The sequence below is a fragment of the Spinacia oleracea genome, chromosome 2 (assembly GCF_020520425.1).
Source record: "Spinacia oleracea cultivar Varoflay chromosome 2, BTI_SOV_V1, whole genome shotgun sequence".
Classification (NCBI taxonomy): domain Eukaryota; kingdom Viridiplantae; phylum Streptophyta; class Magnoliopsida; order Caryophyllales; family Amaranthaceae; genus Spinacia; species Spinacia oleracea.
In genome coordinates, this window is record NC_079488.1 from 107,593,041 (window position 1) to 107,613,515 (window position 20,475).

At 35.0% G+C, this 20,475-nt stretch overlaps 2 protein-coding genes across 2 annotated transcripts; one reads left to right on the forward strand and one right to left on the reverse strand.

Annotated features, from left to right (window-relative positions):
* The first annotated feature begins 5,974 nt into the window (after nucleotides 1-5,974).
* Nucleotides 5,975-10,690, forward strand: LOC110786672 (cytochrome b5). Its single transcript, XM_021991235.2, has 4 exons — nucleotides 5,975-6,119; nucleotides 6,244-6,337; nucleotides 10,043-10,109; nucleotides 10,238-10,690. Exons 2-4 carry the CDS (start codon nucleotides 6,251-6,253, stop codon nucleotides 10,498-10,500), a joined length of 417 nt encoding a protein of 138 aa, XP_021846927.1. The 5' UTR covers nucleotides 5,975-6,119; nucleotides 6,244-6,250; the 3' UTR covers nucleotides 10,501-10,690.
* A 2,911-nt stretch (nucleotides 10,691-13,601) lies between these two features.
* On the reverse strand, nucleotides 13,602-16,429 carry LOC110786679 (cytochrome P450 78A9). Its single transcript, XM_021991244.2, has 2 exons — nucleotides 15,364-16,429; nucleotides 13,602-14,516 (listed from the first exon to the last, which is right to left on the reverse strand). Exons 1-2 carry the CDS (start codon nucleotides 16,345-16,347, stop codon nucleotides 13,887-13,889), a joined length of 1,614 nt encoding a protein of 537 aa, XP_021846936.2. The 5' UTR covers nucleotides 16,348-16,429; the 3' UTR covers nucleotides 13,602-13,886.
* Nucleotides 16,430-20,475: the final 4,046 nt, after the last annotated feature.

Below are 20,475 nucleotides of genomic sequence, written 5' to 3' on the forward strand. Positions count from 1 at the left end.
TATTAATCTAGCAAAATCTAGATAATATGATCGTAAAAAATCTAATAGTGAAATGTATTAATGTAGAACAATCTAGAAATATACTTCATGATTGTAAATTATAATCTAGAATAATCTTAGGAAATGTCTAGAGATCCTAAGAAAAATCTAGTAAGATAAATCTGGATAAATGACAAATGTAGAAAAATCTAGAAACTAGGATACAACCACTATAAATATGTTGTATATGCATGAGTTGAGAGGTGAGCCAATTAAGAGAGCTCCCACAAAATTATGAGTGAGGGATAGAAACAAAAGTTCTATCAAAGAGATAAGTGAGAGACATGAGCTCTCGCAAATATTATTGTACAATTCTTATTAATATAGTTAATGATAAAAATACAAATTTGTTATATTATTCAGGCCCATCAAAACTTCCGCATGCGTCCTCAAATTTCTATCAGATATAGCGTTGTATCCTTTTAAATGATTCATCCAAACATGGCTTTAAAGAAATTGTTCACTCTATACCCTGGAAACAGAGAGATGATTTTAGACACTAGACAACAAGTTTCGACATTGGCAATGGTGCTATTGTTGGTGACACGCAAAGTAACCTTTGTACACCCGAATTAATATTGCATGGAGAATGGAGAGTATAGTATCGATCTGGACATGAATGAATCTGGACTTCCCTGAACTATTATTCATTTAAGTTTTTCTATTAAGAGTGGCCATGTTCTGTCAACATGTTTTCTAATTGAGTAAAAACTAAAGTTGGATAAATAATTGTAAGTAAATAAGGGTTATTCAAGTACAATCTATACCTAGTATTTAAAAAGTATAACCACAACTCCACAATTGACATATAACCATAACTCCACAAGTGACACATGTCTTACTCTAAGTAGTCCTTGAGCCCGTCAAACATAGGTTTTATTCTGTTCTGTACACTAAAAAAACAATTATCTCCTACACATTAAACACCTAAGCAAACTCATACAGTAAACACTCCTGCAGACTATTTATACCCACTGGACCACTCATCTTTCCTCCAATCAACCACCTTCATATCAACATTCTTCTACTAAAAACCACATCTTTATATCATAAGAATTTTTATATTTATTTACTTGGCTGATTTTATACAAGGACTTACTCGTTGATGATATTATAAGCCTTAAAGCTTTGAGCTTATCTAACAGTATTATCCCAATGACAATACCATGCTGCTGTGTGGTTGCTGAACTATTACTACTCCTTCCCAGCAACATTGATAAACCAACTACTACTACTCCTTCCATTGTACCCATCCCCACACTATAATTCTGTAATCAATATGCATGATGAGCAAACCAGAAGTTAGTTCAGAAACCCATCAGAAATACAAATCAAGACCAACACCCTTGATGTAATATAAATAGTTCTCTCCCTTTCAATTTCTAATTCAGTCAGTTTGTATAAGATAACTCTCACTGTAAACTTTCTCTGACCTGAAGCTTTATTCAATTATATAGTTTTATTCTTGAATCCAAAAAAGTAGGACAATCAAGGCAGAAATCTGTTGTGTTTTTTAGTTCTTCAATACATAGAGGCATCATTATTAAAATACAACAATATATTAAACACATCAATTTGGTACAAATCAATTGGAAATCTATACCTATTAACAAAAGCACAACAACTCAAAACTGTAAATTAAACCAATTTTAATCAGGCATTAAAAAAACGGGAACATACCTGTCTGTAGCTATGGGGCGTATCATTACTCAATACTCATGGAATATCTAACTGTGTTAAATAGACTTAGGATAGGATTAACATATGAGAGATGGAATGTCAATGATTGCTTGTGCAAACAAACCGTAACCGACACGAGTTAAGAAATTGGAAACGTTTTTGGGCGAAATTAATTTGTGTATGAAGGCTAAAGTTAGGGAGAAGATGGTGGGATCGAATTGAAGGTGAAATTGGAGTTTGATTCTGTTTCGAGGACCAACTGAAGGTTTTTGGGAGGATTTTAGCGATGGTGGGATCAAATTGAAGCTAGCATTGGAGACGGTAGATTGTCAATGCTCGTAATTTGTAAGGAGACCTCATCAATTTGCAATGAATGATGGTTAATGCCGAGGAGGATGAAGCGGAGCTGCAGAGCTGATAATAACAGTAATGAGGGATAACAGAAAGACGATGAATGATCCCAAGTTGGGCAGGTTTTGGGTGTTTTTATTTTTTTTATTTTTTAAAAGGAATATATGCTTGGCTACGTGTCTTTTAAGTGGTGATGTGGCCGCCACGTGTCTTCGAAATAGTGTTGCTTATGTGTCTTTAAAATAGAGTTGGTTTTCTTTTTTAAATACTAGGTATTGATACTCTCCCCTTTAATTATTAAAAAAAAACTTGAAAACCTAGCAAACTTTCATCTCCCCTATTTTCTTTAATATCGCTTCATCTTCCCATAATTTCTTTAATTCCTCCAATTTCATAAAGTTCAATTCAACTTTCCAACTTCCAAGCACTGTATTAAATTGTCACACTAAACGTTTCATTCAACCTCTATTTAGTTTGCAAATTAAATTCCTCAAAAGAAGTTTAATACCTTCTTTAATCATTTCATCAGTTACTCATTCTTCCATCAACCAATTATCAGGGTTTCGTCTTCATATTGTCAATTGTCGATTTTAGATTTTTATGTTGGTTGAAGTTTAAGCAATTTTGGCAGCTTCTGCAATAATAATTGGTTGAAGAATGGAGATTTCTACTACCACTTAATGTATTTGATAAGGTGAATAAATTCAAATTCATGTCTAATTGTGATATTATTTCATCAACTTTGCTATACATTGTGTCTTCATCTTTTCTTTTATGAATCTCATAGTGAATTTCTTTTTCCTTTTTTTCCTGGATAATTTACTCTCTGTGTTTTTTTAACTTTTACTTTTTAAAATTATTTATTTTGGGATATAGGTCCTTGGGTGTGTTGGATTTGTGAAGCTCCTAGGAAAATATGACCTCATTTCTCTTCTTTGTTTATTGAGTTTGTAGAAATGTATACTCTTTCTATTACATCTAATCAAGAAGGAAAATTTAAAAGTGCATATTGGTGCGATTTCTGGAATGGATGTCCTGTTAGCAACATTTTAAAAGACTTGAACTCAAAATAAAATATGAGGTGTACTGGTACCTATGCTCTAGAGTTTATGGGGTGCGAGATAGAGATATGGACACGAGTTAATTTCACCACAAGACCTCGCAAAGGAAGACTTGGAATACTATTAAAGGGTTGTTTGATGGTGATGACGATTGGCAAACAGAGGAGGATAATTAGAGGATACTATAACAAAAATTTATATGCAATTATTTACCTCTATTGTCCCATGATGATTCGCCGGAAGTGCTAAAGCATGTCACAAAAGTTATTTCCCCTTAAGTTAATGTTGAGCTTCAACGTCCATTTTCAAAGGCGAGATATATTCGGCCCTACAAGTCTACAACAAATGCACCTTTGCAATTTGTAAAGCACCCCATTCAATTGGTATACACGCAATATTTTATGAACGTTTTTGGCATATAGTAGGGATGTTGGGGATGATGTTACGACTTATATAGCAGATCCATTTACTGAGATACTTGCTGACATACGGCAATTTCAAATCCGCATTCCTTTTGTCATTGAGCATTTCAAACTCAGAACAACTATTAAGTCTCTTCTTCGGTATTGGTTTACTGTTGTTGGTTGGGCACTTGGCTTGACAACTTTTTTACTTCCTAAGCCTGATGATACAATTGTTCAAGACAATGGCAATGGCAAGGTCAATAAAAAAAATATATAGGAGTGCGTAAATAATTTAGATTTTTTTTTAATAATTAGGCATAAAAGTATCGAACCGTCACGTAATTACGAAGAAGCTTGATCAAGAAACTAAGTAAAAGAGGCTTATTATTTAGGTTCTTTTATGGTCTTGGCCCTCCTTCACCACAAAAAAATATTGATAATTAAAGCTCCAAAGAAAAGATTTTCCCTATGCACTTCTGTAGTACAAACGTCAAATTCAGTGTAATATTCCTTTATTTTCTTATTCAAATAGGGATAAGGACACGAACGTCAATTGATACGCAAAAATATCACGTATTTTGTTGTCATCAAAGAGGAAATGAACAAAATAAACCACAATGTGACTAGCCCGGCCCGTTCTAAAAGCTAGTTTGTATTAAAACAAATTCTAATTGTAAGTTCAAAAGGTCTTGCATCAAAATAATAAATTTATTGTACATCAAAATAACTTTTACCTAGTAAAAATGTGATGGATATACTTTGTATAGGGTTAAATGGTTATCTTTAATCACTAAAAATAGACAACTTTAACATTATGTCGGGGTAACATTTAAGCATTTTGAGTTAAGTTTTGCTACAATATATAATTATTATTATACACCACCGTTAAATAAGATTTTATGTTGTTCGTTCAGATAAGTTCAAGTGAGTAGAAATCAAGTGAATAGAACACACCCTTAATCCTAATTCATTAGAGAAATTGGTTATTACAAGAACACATGGAGAAGTACTTGTAAAATGCTTGATCTCTTTCCATCACATGATTCACATTCAGCACTTTGTTTCTTTTTCTAATAATCCAACAACTAGTATTTGGGCCCAAGTGATGCCGCAGAGTATTATGTGAATAACAAATAATTTTTTTTTTGATAATCAAATTAATTCATTAATAAAAAGTCATACGATATCTACATAAAGATTTAAATCTAACAAATACATAACAACCGAATCAAATAAAAACCTCATTTCACCATAGCTACGATCGTAGTATATCAAACATTCTGTATACCCTCTTTTATATCGTTGTGATTTACAGCCTTCCTCGACGAGGGGGCCTATAGATCTGTTGTAGTCGTGAAAAATATGATTTCCGTCTGATTCGTCTGAATGTAGTCGAAAGATTGACTCCCTCTTCGATCCCGCACAAATCTTTACCGAAGAAAAAACCTGAGCTTACTAAACACACAAAACTTAACTAAAATCAAATCCACTATAGGGATACTTATTAAACTGAAACTACTATGTAGTTTTATTGAGATCTAACGCAAAAAACAAAACAGAATTGAAGAGAAGGGGCAGAAATAAATAAATTTCCGAAGAAAATTGGCTATTTACGCCCTAGAAAACCCTAATTTTTGTAAACACTAAAAAGAGAGAAAAGAGAGAGAAAGAGAGGGGGACGACTAGTTCACAATTAATATTTATATTCAATGAAAATTATGTATGGATTTTTTCACAAGATAATAGTGATAATTATTTGTGAAAAAAATTAAGAAATATTTTTTATTGAATATAATAACTAATTGTTATTCACATAATACTCGGGGCATCTCCGGGTCCAATTACTAGTTGATTTCGTGTTTGGTAAACAACAATTAATTATCACTTGAAGGTGAATAGTGATAATTGATTGTTATTCACTTGATTTCGCGTGTCAGACACATGTTTTTGCGTGGTCACGGAGTACCCGTGTCCAATACATACGACAATATGTATCCGACACGGAACACGCAATTCAGACGGTGTGTTCGTGCTTCCTACTTTCCAGTATAAGTGTATACTCCCTCTGTATTTATGTAAGGGATACACTTGCCTTTTTCGGCCGTATTTATTTAAGAGATACATTTGCCATTTTTAGCAACTTATCAACCCCACCATCTAATTAAATAATCTATCTACACCCCACTCCCACCCCCACCCCTAAAATCACATGGTCTCCACTTATTTTACTTATTAAAATATCTACCCAACCACACTTGTTTCTTCTTCTTAATACCCGTATCCGACCAAGTGTATCTCTTAAATAAATACAAAGATAAAATAACTTTGTTTTTTTTTTCCTTTTTACGAATGGTGTTAGTAATGGGCCAGAAGTAGCAAATCGATCCAAATGTAAAAATAAAGTGATAAAAGTATTATGGGGCAAACACGAGGCCCATTAAAAGGGGGGTTGGTTTGCAAACTACACAAAATCCCTCGTGATCCACGCGCTATTCACCATTTTAAAACAGCGAAACTACCAAAGTGAACGCTTACGCTTCCAAAAGGTTGACCCAATCAATCTCATCACTTCTCAATCTCACTCGTATGTTCAATTTCTCTTCAAATCTTCTTTTTCTATCTCTGTGTTTTTCTGCTTGTTAATTAATTTAGTAAATCTTGATTAATTTTCATTTTATTTCCTGCTATTTTTTGGGTGTAATTCGAAGGTTCGAGATGAGTTCAGATCCCGTAGTTCATGGATTTGAGGAAGTTGCAAAGCATAACACTAAAGATGATTGTTGGTTAATCATTTCCGGCAAGGTCAGTTTTATTTATTTACTGTGGGTTTATCTCTCTGAATTTAGACCTTAATTATTCCGATTATTTTATGTTTTTGTCATATTTCGTTTAATTCTCTTATATAGCTTTGAATTACTTGCCAATTTGGTTGAGATGCCTTCAATTGGGGTTTAGAAAATTACAATGTTTAGGACATTAATGATTGATTTTTTTTTCTCTTTATGTTGTGTGTAGAATTGTGGTTCTAAGATCAAAGTTATCCTGGCCTAAATTGATGGATTTAAAGTTTTGAAATTTTGCCCATATAATTGGTAATTAATGTTTGGAACTTGGTGAACCCACATGAACTTACCAAAAATAAAAAGCTGACAATAAGAGAACCAAGGGAGATCCACCCAATTGTCCAGGTTTCATGAAATTGACAATCCAGTACAACGGTATTACTAGTCCATTCTTTTTTCTTTTTTGATGCAAAGCGGAAACAAAGTACAAAAGAGCTACATAAATAGCTTACAACCACGTGAGGCTTGTAGTACTCCAACAACAAATCCTGGTAAATTCTAGGGGGGGGATTGAGGGGAAATCGGTTTACAAAACCAATTACATTGGATTTCCTACAATTCTTTGCCATCATATCTGCAAGTTTGTTTGCGATCCTAGTTGCATGTTCAAAACTCCATGTTGTAGTCTCTAAGATCAGGTCCGTGCATTTAGAGATAATAGAGTAGGACAAGTCACTTGAGATGGATGGTTGATTCAATCTTGATATAGCTTTTTTAGAATCTGAACGCACAATGACTTTTTGCCATCCTTTAGCAATTGCAATCTGGATGCCTTGCGAGATTGCCTCACATTCCCCTATTAGAGTGGAAGCTACAAATTTCTTCCTTTGAAAACCACATAGCCAAGTACCATTTTATCTCTGACCAAACTTCCAAGTCCAACAGCATAAGCCATAGAAACAAAGGAAGCATCACAATCCAAAACTACCCAAGAGGGGGATGGTTTCCAGGTCTGGTGGTTGTTTGTCTTTGGGAGAAGTGTTTTTTGTGGGATGGTGGCACAAGAGATGAATTTCCAAGTGAAGGTTTTGGCTTTGTTTAGGAAAACTTCAGAAGTTCTGATAGTGTTTCTGAAGATGCTTCATTTCTATAGGTTTAAATGGTCCATAGGATAAAGGAGAAAGAGTACTCCAAGGCATGTTGGCAAGGTTTTATGTTTTTGAGGGAGGAGAGGTAAACTGTAGGTTGTTCTTTAGCAAAAGAGGAAGTGGTTCCACAAAGAAAGAGGGGTTGATTGGTAGCAGATTCCAGACCTCCCATGTGAAATGGCAATTACGTAACACATTTAAGATGCTTTCATTTACATTCTGACACCATATACAGTAGGGAGAGTGAAAAAGTTGACGAGTGATGAGTCCTCTGTTATGGTTAGCTAGCTAGCCAAAGAAAGAATTGGACTTTAGGGGCTGTTTTAACATCCCACATCCAGCCATCATGTGGAAGAGTGTCATCAGGTTCATTTGTAGCAGGGTGAGAGCTTTGGAGAGTAGGAATTTCCCTTCACAAGAGAGCAGGAGAAAATGTAATCTGGGTTGTTTGTTTGATAGATAGGATTGAATTGGTCAGGAATTTTGAAAGATAACATGCTGAAATCCCACTCTCCATTGACAACTACATCGCTAACCTTTAGGCCATTGTCAACAATATTAAGGGGACCTTGAATTAAGAGCCTCAATGGCCCAATGCCGAGCCAATTATCAAACCAAAAAAGGATGGAAGTGCCTGTACTATGCCTGATTGGATAGATTGTTTGAACACATCCTACACTTTCGCCATTCCCTTCCATATGTCAGAGCCTTTTGGAAAAGGTTGAACCCAGTATTATGATTGTAGTATTTATCCTTTAAGACCCTTGCCAAATTGTCTGGTTGTGATAGAACTCTCCACCAGATTTTGAGAAGGAAAGCACGGGTTAGGTGTTTGCAGCACCGTATTCCTAAACCATCCTCATTTTTTTGTTTTTGCAATGTTATCCCAAGCAACCCATTGAATCCCCTTCTGGTTCTCACCGTTTCCCCACAAAAATTTAGCCTTGATTTTGTTCATCTCCATTGAGGTGGAGGTGGGTAGATCAAGAGCTTGCATATAGTAATTAGGGTTAAGGGTAGATTTGATTAGGCAAATTTTTCCGGCTTTAGATAAAAAAAATTGATTTCCACATTCCTAAATTAGCCCGAACTTTTTGGACAATGAAATGGAGTTTTGATTTTGGTGGACGTTTGTGGAGTACAGGAAAACCCAGATATGGAGACAAATCAGAAGTTTCGGCAAAGCTTACGATGTCAAGAAATAACCCCTTCACTAGTCCAAGCTTATGGTGTGAAGGACTAGTCCATTCTGACAAGCTTACACTACAGCCCCCCCCCCCCCCCCCCCCCCCCCCGGATACTCATACTCCTCTTCTGCCGTTTTCTTTTTGTCGTTGCAATGTTGCCTGATGTTACCTGGGACCACCTGAGAGGCTGAGACTCACTATGGATATTTGGCTTGTATCCTAACATCATGAAACTTCAAAAAGAAGTGGTAGCTCCAAGTTCTGTTATGGAATTAGAATTGTTGCTTGAGAGAGCTCATATAATAAGGGAATTGAACTTGGGAGTTAAACTACTCGTAACACTGTTTATTGTTACTACATCTCGTGTAATTAATTTTCACCACAATCATGTCAAGCTGTATTTAGTTTGATTATGAATCTTGCTGAGTTAATGTTACCTAACCAGAGCAACACTGAACTTGTACAACTGAATCTAGGCAATTTTCTTCTGAAAAAAGTAGTTTTTGATCCAGTTTCAATCAGCTCATTTCTTATCCTTGTTGTTTGACAGAAATTTGCCAGCATTAGTTGCTAGTGATTGACATTCAAAGTTTCAATCGCAAAATGAATGATCTTTTATTGTAATTGGTTGAAATCTATTATCACGAAAGTTGGTTGATTGTTCTGATTGTTGTGCTCATTCACTTCAAAATACCACTATTATTGACTGCTGCAAAAACCAATATCGTATGAATTATGAACAGATTGCTTTTGTTTGATTAGAATATAAGTTGTGTTTCTGATCTGTATGAGACATTTTGATGCTTGTGAGGACTCATGAACTTTTTGATATTTTGGATCAAGATCTATTAATCCGTACATAAAAGAAAACTTTAAAGGGTTTATGTTTTAGAGCACAAAGCAAAGAAATTTCAAGTCAATAAACACGGGAGTAGATACTCATTCACTTTCATCAGCAATGTAAGACACATCATTCTCTTCATCACATATACATGGGTAGACGTTTATAACCGGAGAGCCTTTTTTATGATGTAAATTAGATCCTGAACAGGACAAAATCTATGGCTAAGATTGGTATTGGATTGATTTTAGACAAGATTAGAGTCCACAACCATACCCAATCATATCAGAGATGGTTCCAATTTGATCCTGTACTCTGCCAGGCAGACATGCATGGACACCTTTGTGCCGCTCCGATCTAGCTGTTAGCTTTTTTTTAGTTCAAAGGTTTGTCAAAATCAACCAGAACCAAGCTTAAATAATACCAGGAAAAAGGTTATTGATTTTTTTTTTTAACCTTGAGAATAGACAAAATCTTCGTCATTATAATCAAATTACGCTATGTTCAAAACCAATCTGTTGACTTGTCTTTCATTTCAACTTATGTAGGTCTACAATGTTACTTCCTTTTTGGACGACCACCCTGGTGGTGATGATGTTCTGCTCACATCAACTGGTAAGAGTTTAGGTTTCTTTAGTTTTGTGGTTGTGTTTGTTCTGCTAAGTGAGAATCTATATGCTGGACTGCTGGTTGTGTTTTTTCAGTGAACGTCATTAATTAACATAATTGTGGAATCATTACAGGGAAGGATGCAACGGAAGATTTTGAAGATATAGGCCACAGTGATAACGCTAGAGACATGTTGAAGAGCTACTATGTTGGCGATGTTGATGTTTCCAGCATCCCGGTGAAACACAAGTCTACAAAGTCTGAACCTTTTCAGGCAACTACACAAACCAACCAATCTTCTGGATTACTGATCAAGTTCTTGCAGTTTCTGATCCCGTTAGTCATACTAGGTTTGGCGTTTGGCCTCAAGAAGTTCAAGCAAGAGTCAACCAGTTAGGTTATTGTACGCTGAAAATGCAATTGGTCAATTTATATGGGATCTTTAATAGACTTCTTCAATTTGATTGTAATTTTTACTGTTTCATTGAAGTTGTTTGACTTTTGTCCTTGATTAAATGTTTGAAGGTCCATTCTATTCATGGTGATGAACTTGAATCAGAAATGAGGACTGCTTTCTGCAGACTGCACCCTTGTTGTGAAAGTGCCATTTTTTACCCCTTTGCTCTACATTAATAGTCGGTGTAACTGAAAGTGCCATTATTTACCCCTTTTGGTATAAAGTTTGAACAAGTATAACAATTCAGTTGGTGCAACTGATAAGCAGGTATTAAAACTTAGCAGGTCTACAAAATCAGCCGAGGAAGTATAAATTCATCTCAGATAACATATCAGCCAATAAAACGACAAAATAGGCTAAAAACAAACACTAAAGTACAAAATCAAATTTTTTGAAAAATGCATCCGTTTTTTAAAAATGACATCTGTTTTTGGGAAATAGCAATGTTCTTTGAAAAATGGCACATTTTTAATGTTTGTCTTATCCCTATTTTGTCTTGTATATTACATATTTGATATGGGCCTCTTCGCCCTCAAATCAGTATGGCTACATTTCATATTTCCTCCAATTTTAATTACTCGCAACGTTTGGACTTTTTACATTACTCACATATTTTACTTTGACTATTGTTAGTGATTTATAGGTAAGATAAAACATATTCATGTTGGATCTTGTTAGATTCGTGTATTTTCAAAATATCAACTTTTTATAATTATTGCTTTAAAAAAATTAAAGATATTAATGATCAAAGTTATGCATTTAACATGCGTGAAAGTATCCAACGTTGCGAGTAAAAATGATCGGAGAAAGTATGAATTACGAGCATTTGACAATTAAGAGAGGTCACTATTATGTGATTGTGGGATCAAATATCACTAAGGGTTCGTATGGGGCCGAGTGGCAATGGATCGGGTGAGGCTCAACCCGGATCCATCCATGACATTTCATCCGTCATCCAACTCATTTATCACCCGTAAAATATTTCACCACATCCGATCATTCCACGGGTGATTCGGGTGGGTCGGGTGTGAATCGGGTGAAATATATTTGAAGATATATAAAAACAACTCAAATGTGACACATTGTAATTAAGAATTATTAGTCCACATATTATACTATACATGGCTATTTTTCTTTTCGAAAAACCATAGCATGATTTTTACAAAGCTTTAGATTTAGGGAATGTAATATTTTATGTTACGCTTATGTCTAGTATAGTTTTATTTAAACCAATAAATATATTATGAAAGTAAATGATGATAAATTATATCATACAACTAATGTATAAGTTGATGGATCGGGTGGTGGATCAGATGCACCTTCATCAATATCCGATCCACCCGTCACCTGATCCATCCATCATTCGTCAAGCATCCTTTATTTTTGGGTTTTCGTCCGTATAATCTTGATCGGTGGTTAGATATCCATCGAATTCGGTTGAAATTGCCATCTTTAAAGGTGGTGGACTTCCCTTACCCTTACCCTTCCCCTAACTCTCAGGGCCTTTCCCGCCTAATCCAAGTAGAAGAAGATTACACAACCCATACTTTATTTTAGCCACTAGAAAGGGAAAAAAAGGAACCCTAAGAAAGAATTGTGTATGGGCTGATTCTCGTATGCAACTGTGGACCCTTAAGTGCCTGCGTGATATGTTTTGGAACATGTTACATGTATAAAATACTTAAATGGGAAGGGTATACAACAATTAATAATGGACCATGCTACATTCGCATTAATTTGTCTTTGCCCATCACCTCATAGTGGGATGCATAAATTATTCAATTGAATCAATTCATGGATCTCGTAATGTTGGATGTTTTTGTAATGAGATTTCATGATTTGATGGAAAAAGATTGAAGGTGAATGGTCATCATCTGTATGTGTAATGTAGTACTTGCAAGTTAATAGTAGTAACTTTTCCTTTTTAAAAGATTGAACGCACCTATCTTAACTTCTCAAGGTTAATTACATGGTGGAGCTTAAATTTTGGGACTAAAAGTTGGATCCTTCATATACAAGAATTTTTATAAAAGGACCTTTAATTAAAGGATTTAAAGCATTGATGTCGTTGAAAATATCGATCTTCTATATCTACTCTGTATTATATATATTAGGTTTTTGTCGGGAGATAAAGTAATAAGATTGCCAGTACTCGAAACATAGTTAATTAAAGGATTGATGTTATTGATAATATCGATTTTCTATATCTACTTCGTAGTACATAAATTAGGTTTTTGTCGGGAGAGAAAGTAATAGATTGTAAATACTATGGAACATAGTTGCATAAATTCATGGCTACCATTTTTCTAAATCAACGAACTAAGTAAGCTATTTGGCATCCACACATCTCTAACTCTGACGACATCATATAGTATTTTGTGTTTTTTATTTTAAATTTAAGGTGTCGGTTTCACAACTAGGTTGGGCCGCCTATTATTTTCACATTTGATAACGATCTAAAGTTTGCAACCTATTATTCATTTGAGCAGGCGAGAACTGAGAAGTCATGCATTTTCATTATTGAAAAAAGTGAAATTCGAATTGTTCATTGAACAATTAAAGCGTCGATCGGATCTTTATGTATTCTTTTAATATATGACTCTGATAAACATGTCGAAAAACGAAGCTTTTAGCATTGACGTTCCTAAGTCTTTTTCTCGGTGTAACATAGATGTATAACGATCCTATTATTTATATTTTAGATATGCAACATTATCTGTGAATATTAAAAACAAGGGTAGTAGAAGAGTAAATGTAATTCAAACCCGATTCTAGTAGGTATCAAGAAAAACAACTAACATTAAATTGCCAAACAAGGTCAATATCTCATCTCGCAAAACTTCAACTAGACCAACATTTTGTTTCCTACTCCGTATAACTGTATAAGCTTTCATTAGTTGGCAATTTGACATTTACGTTTCTTTTCCAAACCAAACAAATGTGATCACGTTGCATGTCCAAATCCCTAAGAGTACGAATAATTAAGTTTCTTAAAAGTTAAAACTCGTACTATTTTCTATGTTATAAAAAATACACAAAGATCCTTAAAAGTTGTACTAGTATGTACCTTACATTCCATAGGATTTGTAGTTTATGTACAAACACTCAACCAACATCAAACTCATGAGACGAATTTACACTGAGCTTTTTCTACTATCATTTATAAAATAATTTCACCACTCAGTCACTCTAGATATGGAACTTAAAGGGTAAAAAAGATAAACCAAAAAATTAAAACAAAAACTAAACCAACAAACAAAAAAACATGGCTTGTCTGATTGATCATCTAGTGATGAAGGGTCAGGATCAAATTCTGAGAATTCACTTCACATCACTGATGCCCTTCTACGCCGCACTTCCACCGTAAGAGGATGAGCCATTTCGCAAGATAGTTTCAACACTTCTGACAAGTCCACCGTGGCGTCCGCCGCTGACGACACCCACTCATACTCGTGCATTAACGATGCAACCCAAAAGCTTACGGTGGCGAGCCCGAGCGCCTTCCCGGGACAGGCCCGTCTACCCGACCCGAACGGTGCAAGCCTCAAGTCGGACCCGAGAATCGAGATTTCACTCGCGGCACCCGACCCCAAAAACCGGTCCGGGTTAAACGTGTCGGGCTCGGCCCATACCTCCGGGTCTCGTGTAATGGCCCACATATCCACCATGGCAGTAGTACCAGCCGGCACATGATGTCCATCAACAGTAGTGTCCCCTATAGCCAACCGGGCCCAAGAGAGTAGTGGGCCCGGAGGATGAACCCTGAGGACTTCTTTAATCACAGCCGTCAAATAAACCAATGATGTAATATCAGACTCAGAAACCGCACGTGACCTTCCGACGACATTGTCAAGCTCATCATGGACCCTTGATTGAACATCAGGATGAAGGACTACCCTAGCCAAGATCCACTCGATTAAAACCGCGACGGTATCGGTTCCTCTAAAAATCATTTCCTGAAAAACATAATTAATTTAGAATTTAATTAGATCAAAGATTATACAAATTAAGGTAGAAAACATCAAAGATCTTATAGAATCTCAAATGATTTGATAAGACATTGTCAATCAAATTAAAATTCTACAATTTGTAAGTACCTATCTGGACCTCATGAAAGTGATACCATTTTTAAACTTTAGCCTTTATAACAAAAAAAAAAAAAAAAACATGTGGAAGTGGAACCTAGATCTTTGCCTTTGTAAAATGCTAATCATTTTCCTAACTTTTTATAGTACAAGTTTGTAGCTTGTGCTTTTATTTTTTCACTATGTTCACCACTATATAAAAAAAGTTCCGCAATTTGCAAAACTAGAAGCCTTCGCACAATTTGCTTCTGATTTTGATAAAGCTACTAAGAATCAATTTGCAAGAGGGACATTTTTTACCTTACATTTTTTACAATCTAAACACATATTCATCAATATTTTGTTAAATAGTGTGTTTATTTTGTTCTTGTACTAGGTGTAAAGAATTATATTATTGAGTTAACCTTAAACTAAATATACTGAATTTTCTTGAGCATGGACCTTTATATCATCTCAATTATAGATATCACCCTTAATCTCTTCACTAACTATACATAACAATCATCCCTTCTTGTAGGTTTAAATTTGTCGTTGTACTTTTAACCCCCGAAAGATTAGTTATACCTCTTTTGTTGCAATCTTATATTGAATTAAAATACTATCTTTAAATACTTTTTAACACGTAATTGCATGATATAAAATCGTGCATGTAGTTTTTTCTTTTAATGTAGTATAATATAGATTGTCATGTACTCGTATTTTAAAAAAAAGAACTTACCCAAAGAACCGAGATCATATCCGAATCGGAAAGTTTATCCGAGCTAGGTAGGTTTAGCAAGACATCAACAAAATCCGGGCTGTTTGGAACCGGGTTAGCCCGATGTTCGGTAATAATACGACCCACAAACCGGTTTACTTTAGGAACAAGTTGAGAACACCTGAACCGGATTTTTTGAAAGTCAAAATCAGATAGCCAAGACAAATGATCACCCCAATTTAACATCCCTAGTAAATCATACCCTTCACCCACCATCTCCCTCAACTCCTCACTCTCTTTATTATTATTTTCCGGGCCTTCAACTAAACTACACTTCTGCCCAAACACTGAGCCCATCATATTGCTCAACGAGGCCCGTCTTAGAACATCCCTAGGTTGGAACGGGCCGGTCTGGGTACCAAAATAGCCTGTCATCGCTGATGCGATGACGTACCTTTGGGACTCAGAGGCTTTAATTTGTTTAGGGCTAAACATGTGGGTTGAGGCAACCCGACGTAGGGTCCTCCAGTAAACTCCATACGGGGCGAACCCGATGGCCCGGTTAAACATCAAACTATAGGCAGATTCTTTAATGGGTCGGTCAGCAAAGTTGGAAGAGTGAAGTATTTCCTTAGCCACTTCATGGTGGCACGTGACGATCACGCGGGTTTCGCCGAGGCTGAAGGCCATAAGGCGTTTGGCGTTGCAAGTTTTCGCCATGTCGGATATCTTACGATGTGCTAGGCCCGTCATGAGGGACATACTGCCTATAATAGGGAGGCCTCTTGGGCCAGGGATGGGTTTTTTGGCCCAATGAAACATCCGGGCTAACCTGTATTTTCCCCAAGCCGGGCCTCCAGGGTAAGACCAATGGAGTAAGGCCATAGTTAACCAAACAATGGCAATGACAAATAAGGAGATAAACAAGTTGAAGGTGGAAAAATGGTTGCATTTTGAGAAAAGGGCAAATACCCAAATTGTGTCAATATTTATATTTGTGCTCATTTTGTTTTTGTGTAGTGAGCTTAATTCAGAGGAGGGAGTAAAAACAGGGAAGAAGCTTTTTGAGTTTGTTGTTTGAGTTTGAGAGAGATTGTGGGTACTATATATAGGGAAGCAATCGGACAAAAGACACCCCTTTAAATTATTTATTTATTTAATTATTTAAGGGAATCAACAGAGAATTTAATTATCATTAATTTTTTGGTAGGCTAATTGGGCAGAGACCGTTATGTACTCGTATACCATGGTTACATAACTTACAATTAATAGTCCTACTTCTAACGTAAGTAATAGTTAATTATAAAAGGTACTACGGTATCAATTTCTTGATTCCGTCGTCAATGAAACAGAGGAACCATTTTAGTGGAATAGTATGAGTTTTCCCAAGCCTATTTGTACTTGTTTTATGGCAAATTTGAACCAGGGGTTGATAGAACAATACGGGTACCCGATTTGTTGACTGTATATTCAATAATGTTGACTTTATAAGTTTGTGATTTATCTATATATTCAATAGCATAGTGTCTTACTCGTATCAAATTTAGAGAATAAAACATGCAATCAAATTACACATTTGTTGGATGTATATTCAATAATGTTGACTTTTTGTCCAATAGGTAGTGAACCAGTGGTCAGCCGTGTCTAATATAAAAAAGGGGCTATATTTTGAACCTACCTGAGTAATTCTATCTAGTTACTTGAACTCAAATCACAACCAAAATAAAAGTCCAGAAATTGATGTGGGCCGAGTAACCCGAACAAAAAGTATCCTTTTCCAGAAATAACATACGGGCAAATATACTCAACCTTAATAATCTAAACCGAAAGTCTTCTCGGTCCTTCACTAATACAAAGTACTTCTCAAATTCGGGCCTCTGGCCCGAAATACCAAGCCTACCCTGGGAAATATAGGAAAACCTTGAAAAGTACTTCGTAATACAGTACTCCGTACTAAATATACTTTATATGAATCAAAATCAACTTTATAAAAAAAGAAAGTAGAACAATAGCTGCGCACAGTAAACTTTTAATTGTAGGTCACCCCTTTGATATCGTTCCTTTCCCTTGATGATGTACAAATTGTATGTCATCACAATAAGTTTGACTTAGTTACAAGGTGAGAAAACGTGCATATAGGTCTCATGGGCGTTGCTGCTCATATATGGGCGGCCATGAGGCCAACGCCCATGAGCAGCGCAGTGCCCATGGTACCAACGCCCATGAACAACGCAACGCGAATTCGATTTCCCTTATCTCATTTATAATTTATTTGCCTTTGTAACTATTCAAGGGAAAAAAAAAACAATAAGTTTGACTTTGTTCTTGAAAAGTTATCCATCGGTCCCTCCTCATACATGTTTGCCACCTATTTGTTTGGATGAAGAACAATGCATCACCTAGTGCTAAATTTAAACAATTGAAATAATTTTATTGTTATTTCATATTTGAATTTTTGGTAATGATTGCATATACAGAGTACTTCCTCCGTCCCTTAATACTTGCACCGTTTTGACTGGACACGCTTACTAATGCACAAATTTGACCGTCAATATCTTTAACTACATATTATAAAAACTTATAAAAATATTAATATTTTGAAAATATATATTAAGATGAAACCAAAATATATATACTAACATTTTTTCATATACTAGAAATAAAATAGGGTCAAAGTGAATTACGTAAATAGTGCAAAAAGTCAAAACGGTGCGAGTATTAAGGGACAGATGGAGTAGTACAGTACTTTCGCAACTCTAATCCATCTATACTAATATTTTAAAATACAATGACTTTCTTGCCATATGTCATCTTCTTACTTTTATATTTTTTTTCTTTTTTTTTAATTGTTACCCTTAAGTTCTATTTTTTTTATATAAAAAAAAAACCTTGTATGACTATCCATATACTTTTAATTAATTTTATTTCATACATATTAAATTTTTAATTCATCAATGGTGGAATAATTAATTAATTCACTGCGCTTTTAACATTTATACGGAGTATAAGATATAAACGTAGATTTAATAAAATATATAACTCGTGCGCTGCATAGGCTAAAAATTAAGTTAAAGAATAAAAAGTCTATTCAAATTTATATAACTATAGAGTATATGATTTGTAAATGTATTTCTATAATGTTGCTCAATTATGTATAATTATTAAAAGAAAAGTACAAGTTTAATTTTTAGTAACATCGCGATCGCATAATAGTTAATGAAATAATTGAATGGTAAAAGTGTCAACGTAAAATCTTCATTGTTTTATTTACACTTCCTTCGAAGTATATACTTGGTAACGAAATTTGAGATCCATTCAATCACCTTGTTTATGGTGAATCTTATTTCAAAAGTGACGTTAAAACGATCAAGCTATGGTATAAAATCTTAAACATATATAGTTCTCCAACCTATCCACAAACTCACCCCGCCTCATTAATGAGGTCTTAGTCTAGCGAAAAAGATTAATTAGGATTTATCACAACAAGGTATACTTTGTACCAGTTGTTTGTTGGTTCAGTGGTGATTGGGGCTGAACTTGGTAGAGAGAACTCGTGTTCGATCCCCCGCAACAACCATTGGGAGGGGACTGGAACCTATCCACCCAGAACTCGCCCCGAATCCTGATTAGCCCTAAGGGTGAACCTGGTGCTAACACCAAAAAAAAAAGGTATACCTTGTCAGAATTCCAGGAACCGGAATATGTCGCAATAGGTTCCTGAAAAATGGATCCAGAACTGAAGCTGTTGCAACATATATATTCCTTAAAATACGAACTGGTATATACCGAAATTTATTGCAGCAGGTTCTGATTCAGGATATCTACTTATTTCAAAAAACAATTAAACAAGTTATTGCTAATTTATTCAAAAATTACTCGTATCTAATTTATGGCCTGGCCTTTTATTGTTTTATATTTTGGATTTAAATTGAAGTTCTGTATTTATGTTTTTAAAAATGAGCTTGAATTGTTTTATATGTTTGGCATATAAAGAATTGGTGTATACATGGTACCTTTTCCGAAAAATTGCTAATCGGAATATGTTACAATAGGTTCCCAATTTTGTTACTCGAAACTTGATCCGGAACCACAAATTCCTATCAGGTGTCGGTTCCGATTCAAGGTACCCTGACTTTTTGCTCTAGTTAATATTGAAGATCTGTGTATTATAGGTCATGTGCAAATTATCCCGCTTCCATTTGTAATTTATATACTTCCTCCGTTCCTAAATAGTTGCACCTAAATAGATGCGGATAGAACTTTGACATACCAACAAATATCGTCCTTTTTAATATTTTTCATTACCAATAAAACTGCTAGCTCATTATTTTTTTCCAAGTTTGTTTACCAATAATACTTAATATACTTATTTCCATGTTCTTTCAAAGTCTTTGTTCTAACTTCTCATAACATGTTGAAGGAGTGTTTTGTTGTAATATAAAAGTACATGCTAATCACATCATAAAAGTGACCTAATACAGGATCTTACTGCGTGGTCAACAAGTAAGATCCAAGGGATCTCCATTTCTCCACCTTGGGTAGGGTTTTAGGTGTAAATCAACAAGCAAGTAAGCTAACCTCCATATATTAAGCTAAATAGTGTTTATCCATGCGACTAATTTTTTATTTATTACGTAGCGCATCATTGATTCTTTTTACAGTTAATTACTCTCTCCGTATTTATTTAAGAGATACATTTGATCGGACATGGGTATTAAGAAAAATAATTGAATGAAATAAAGGAATAACATAAGTGGGGTTGGGTAGATATTTTAATAAGTAAAACAAGTGGGGACCATGTCATTTTAAGGGGTTGGGGGTGGAGATGAGGTGTAGATAGATTATTTAATTAGATGGTGGGGTTGATAAGTTACTAATAATGGCAAGTGTATCTCTTAAATAAATACGACTGGAAAAGGCAAGTGTATCCCTTAAATAAATACAGAGGGAGTAGTATTCAAAAATTTCAGTGTAATTTTAGTTCTGGCCTCTCAAAATTGAATATAATTGCATATATCCCATACTATATTACTTAACTTTTTTTTATTGGTACCATACATAAACTGTCCAATATCTGTCATTTATATTCTTTTGGTGTAAAGAGAGCCACAAGGGGCAAGGCGACAAATGATG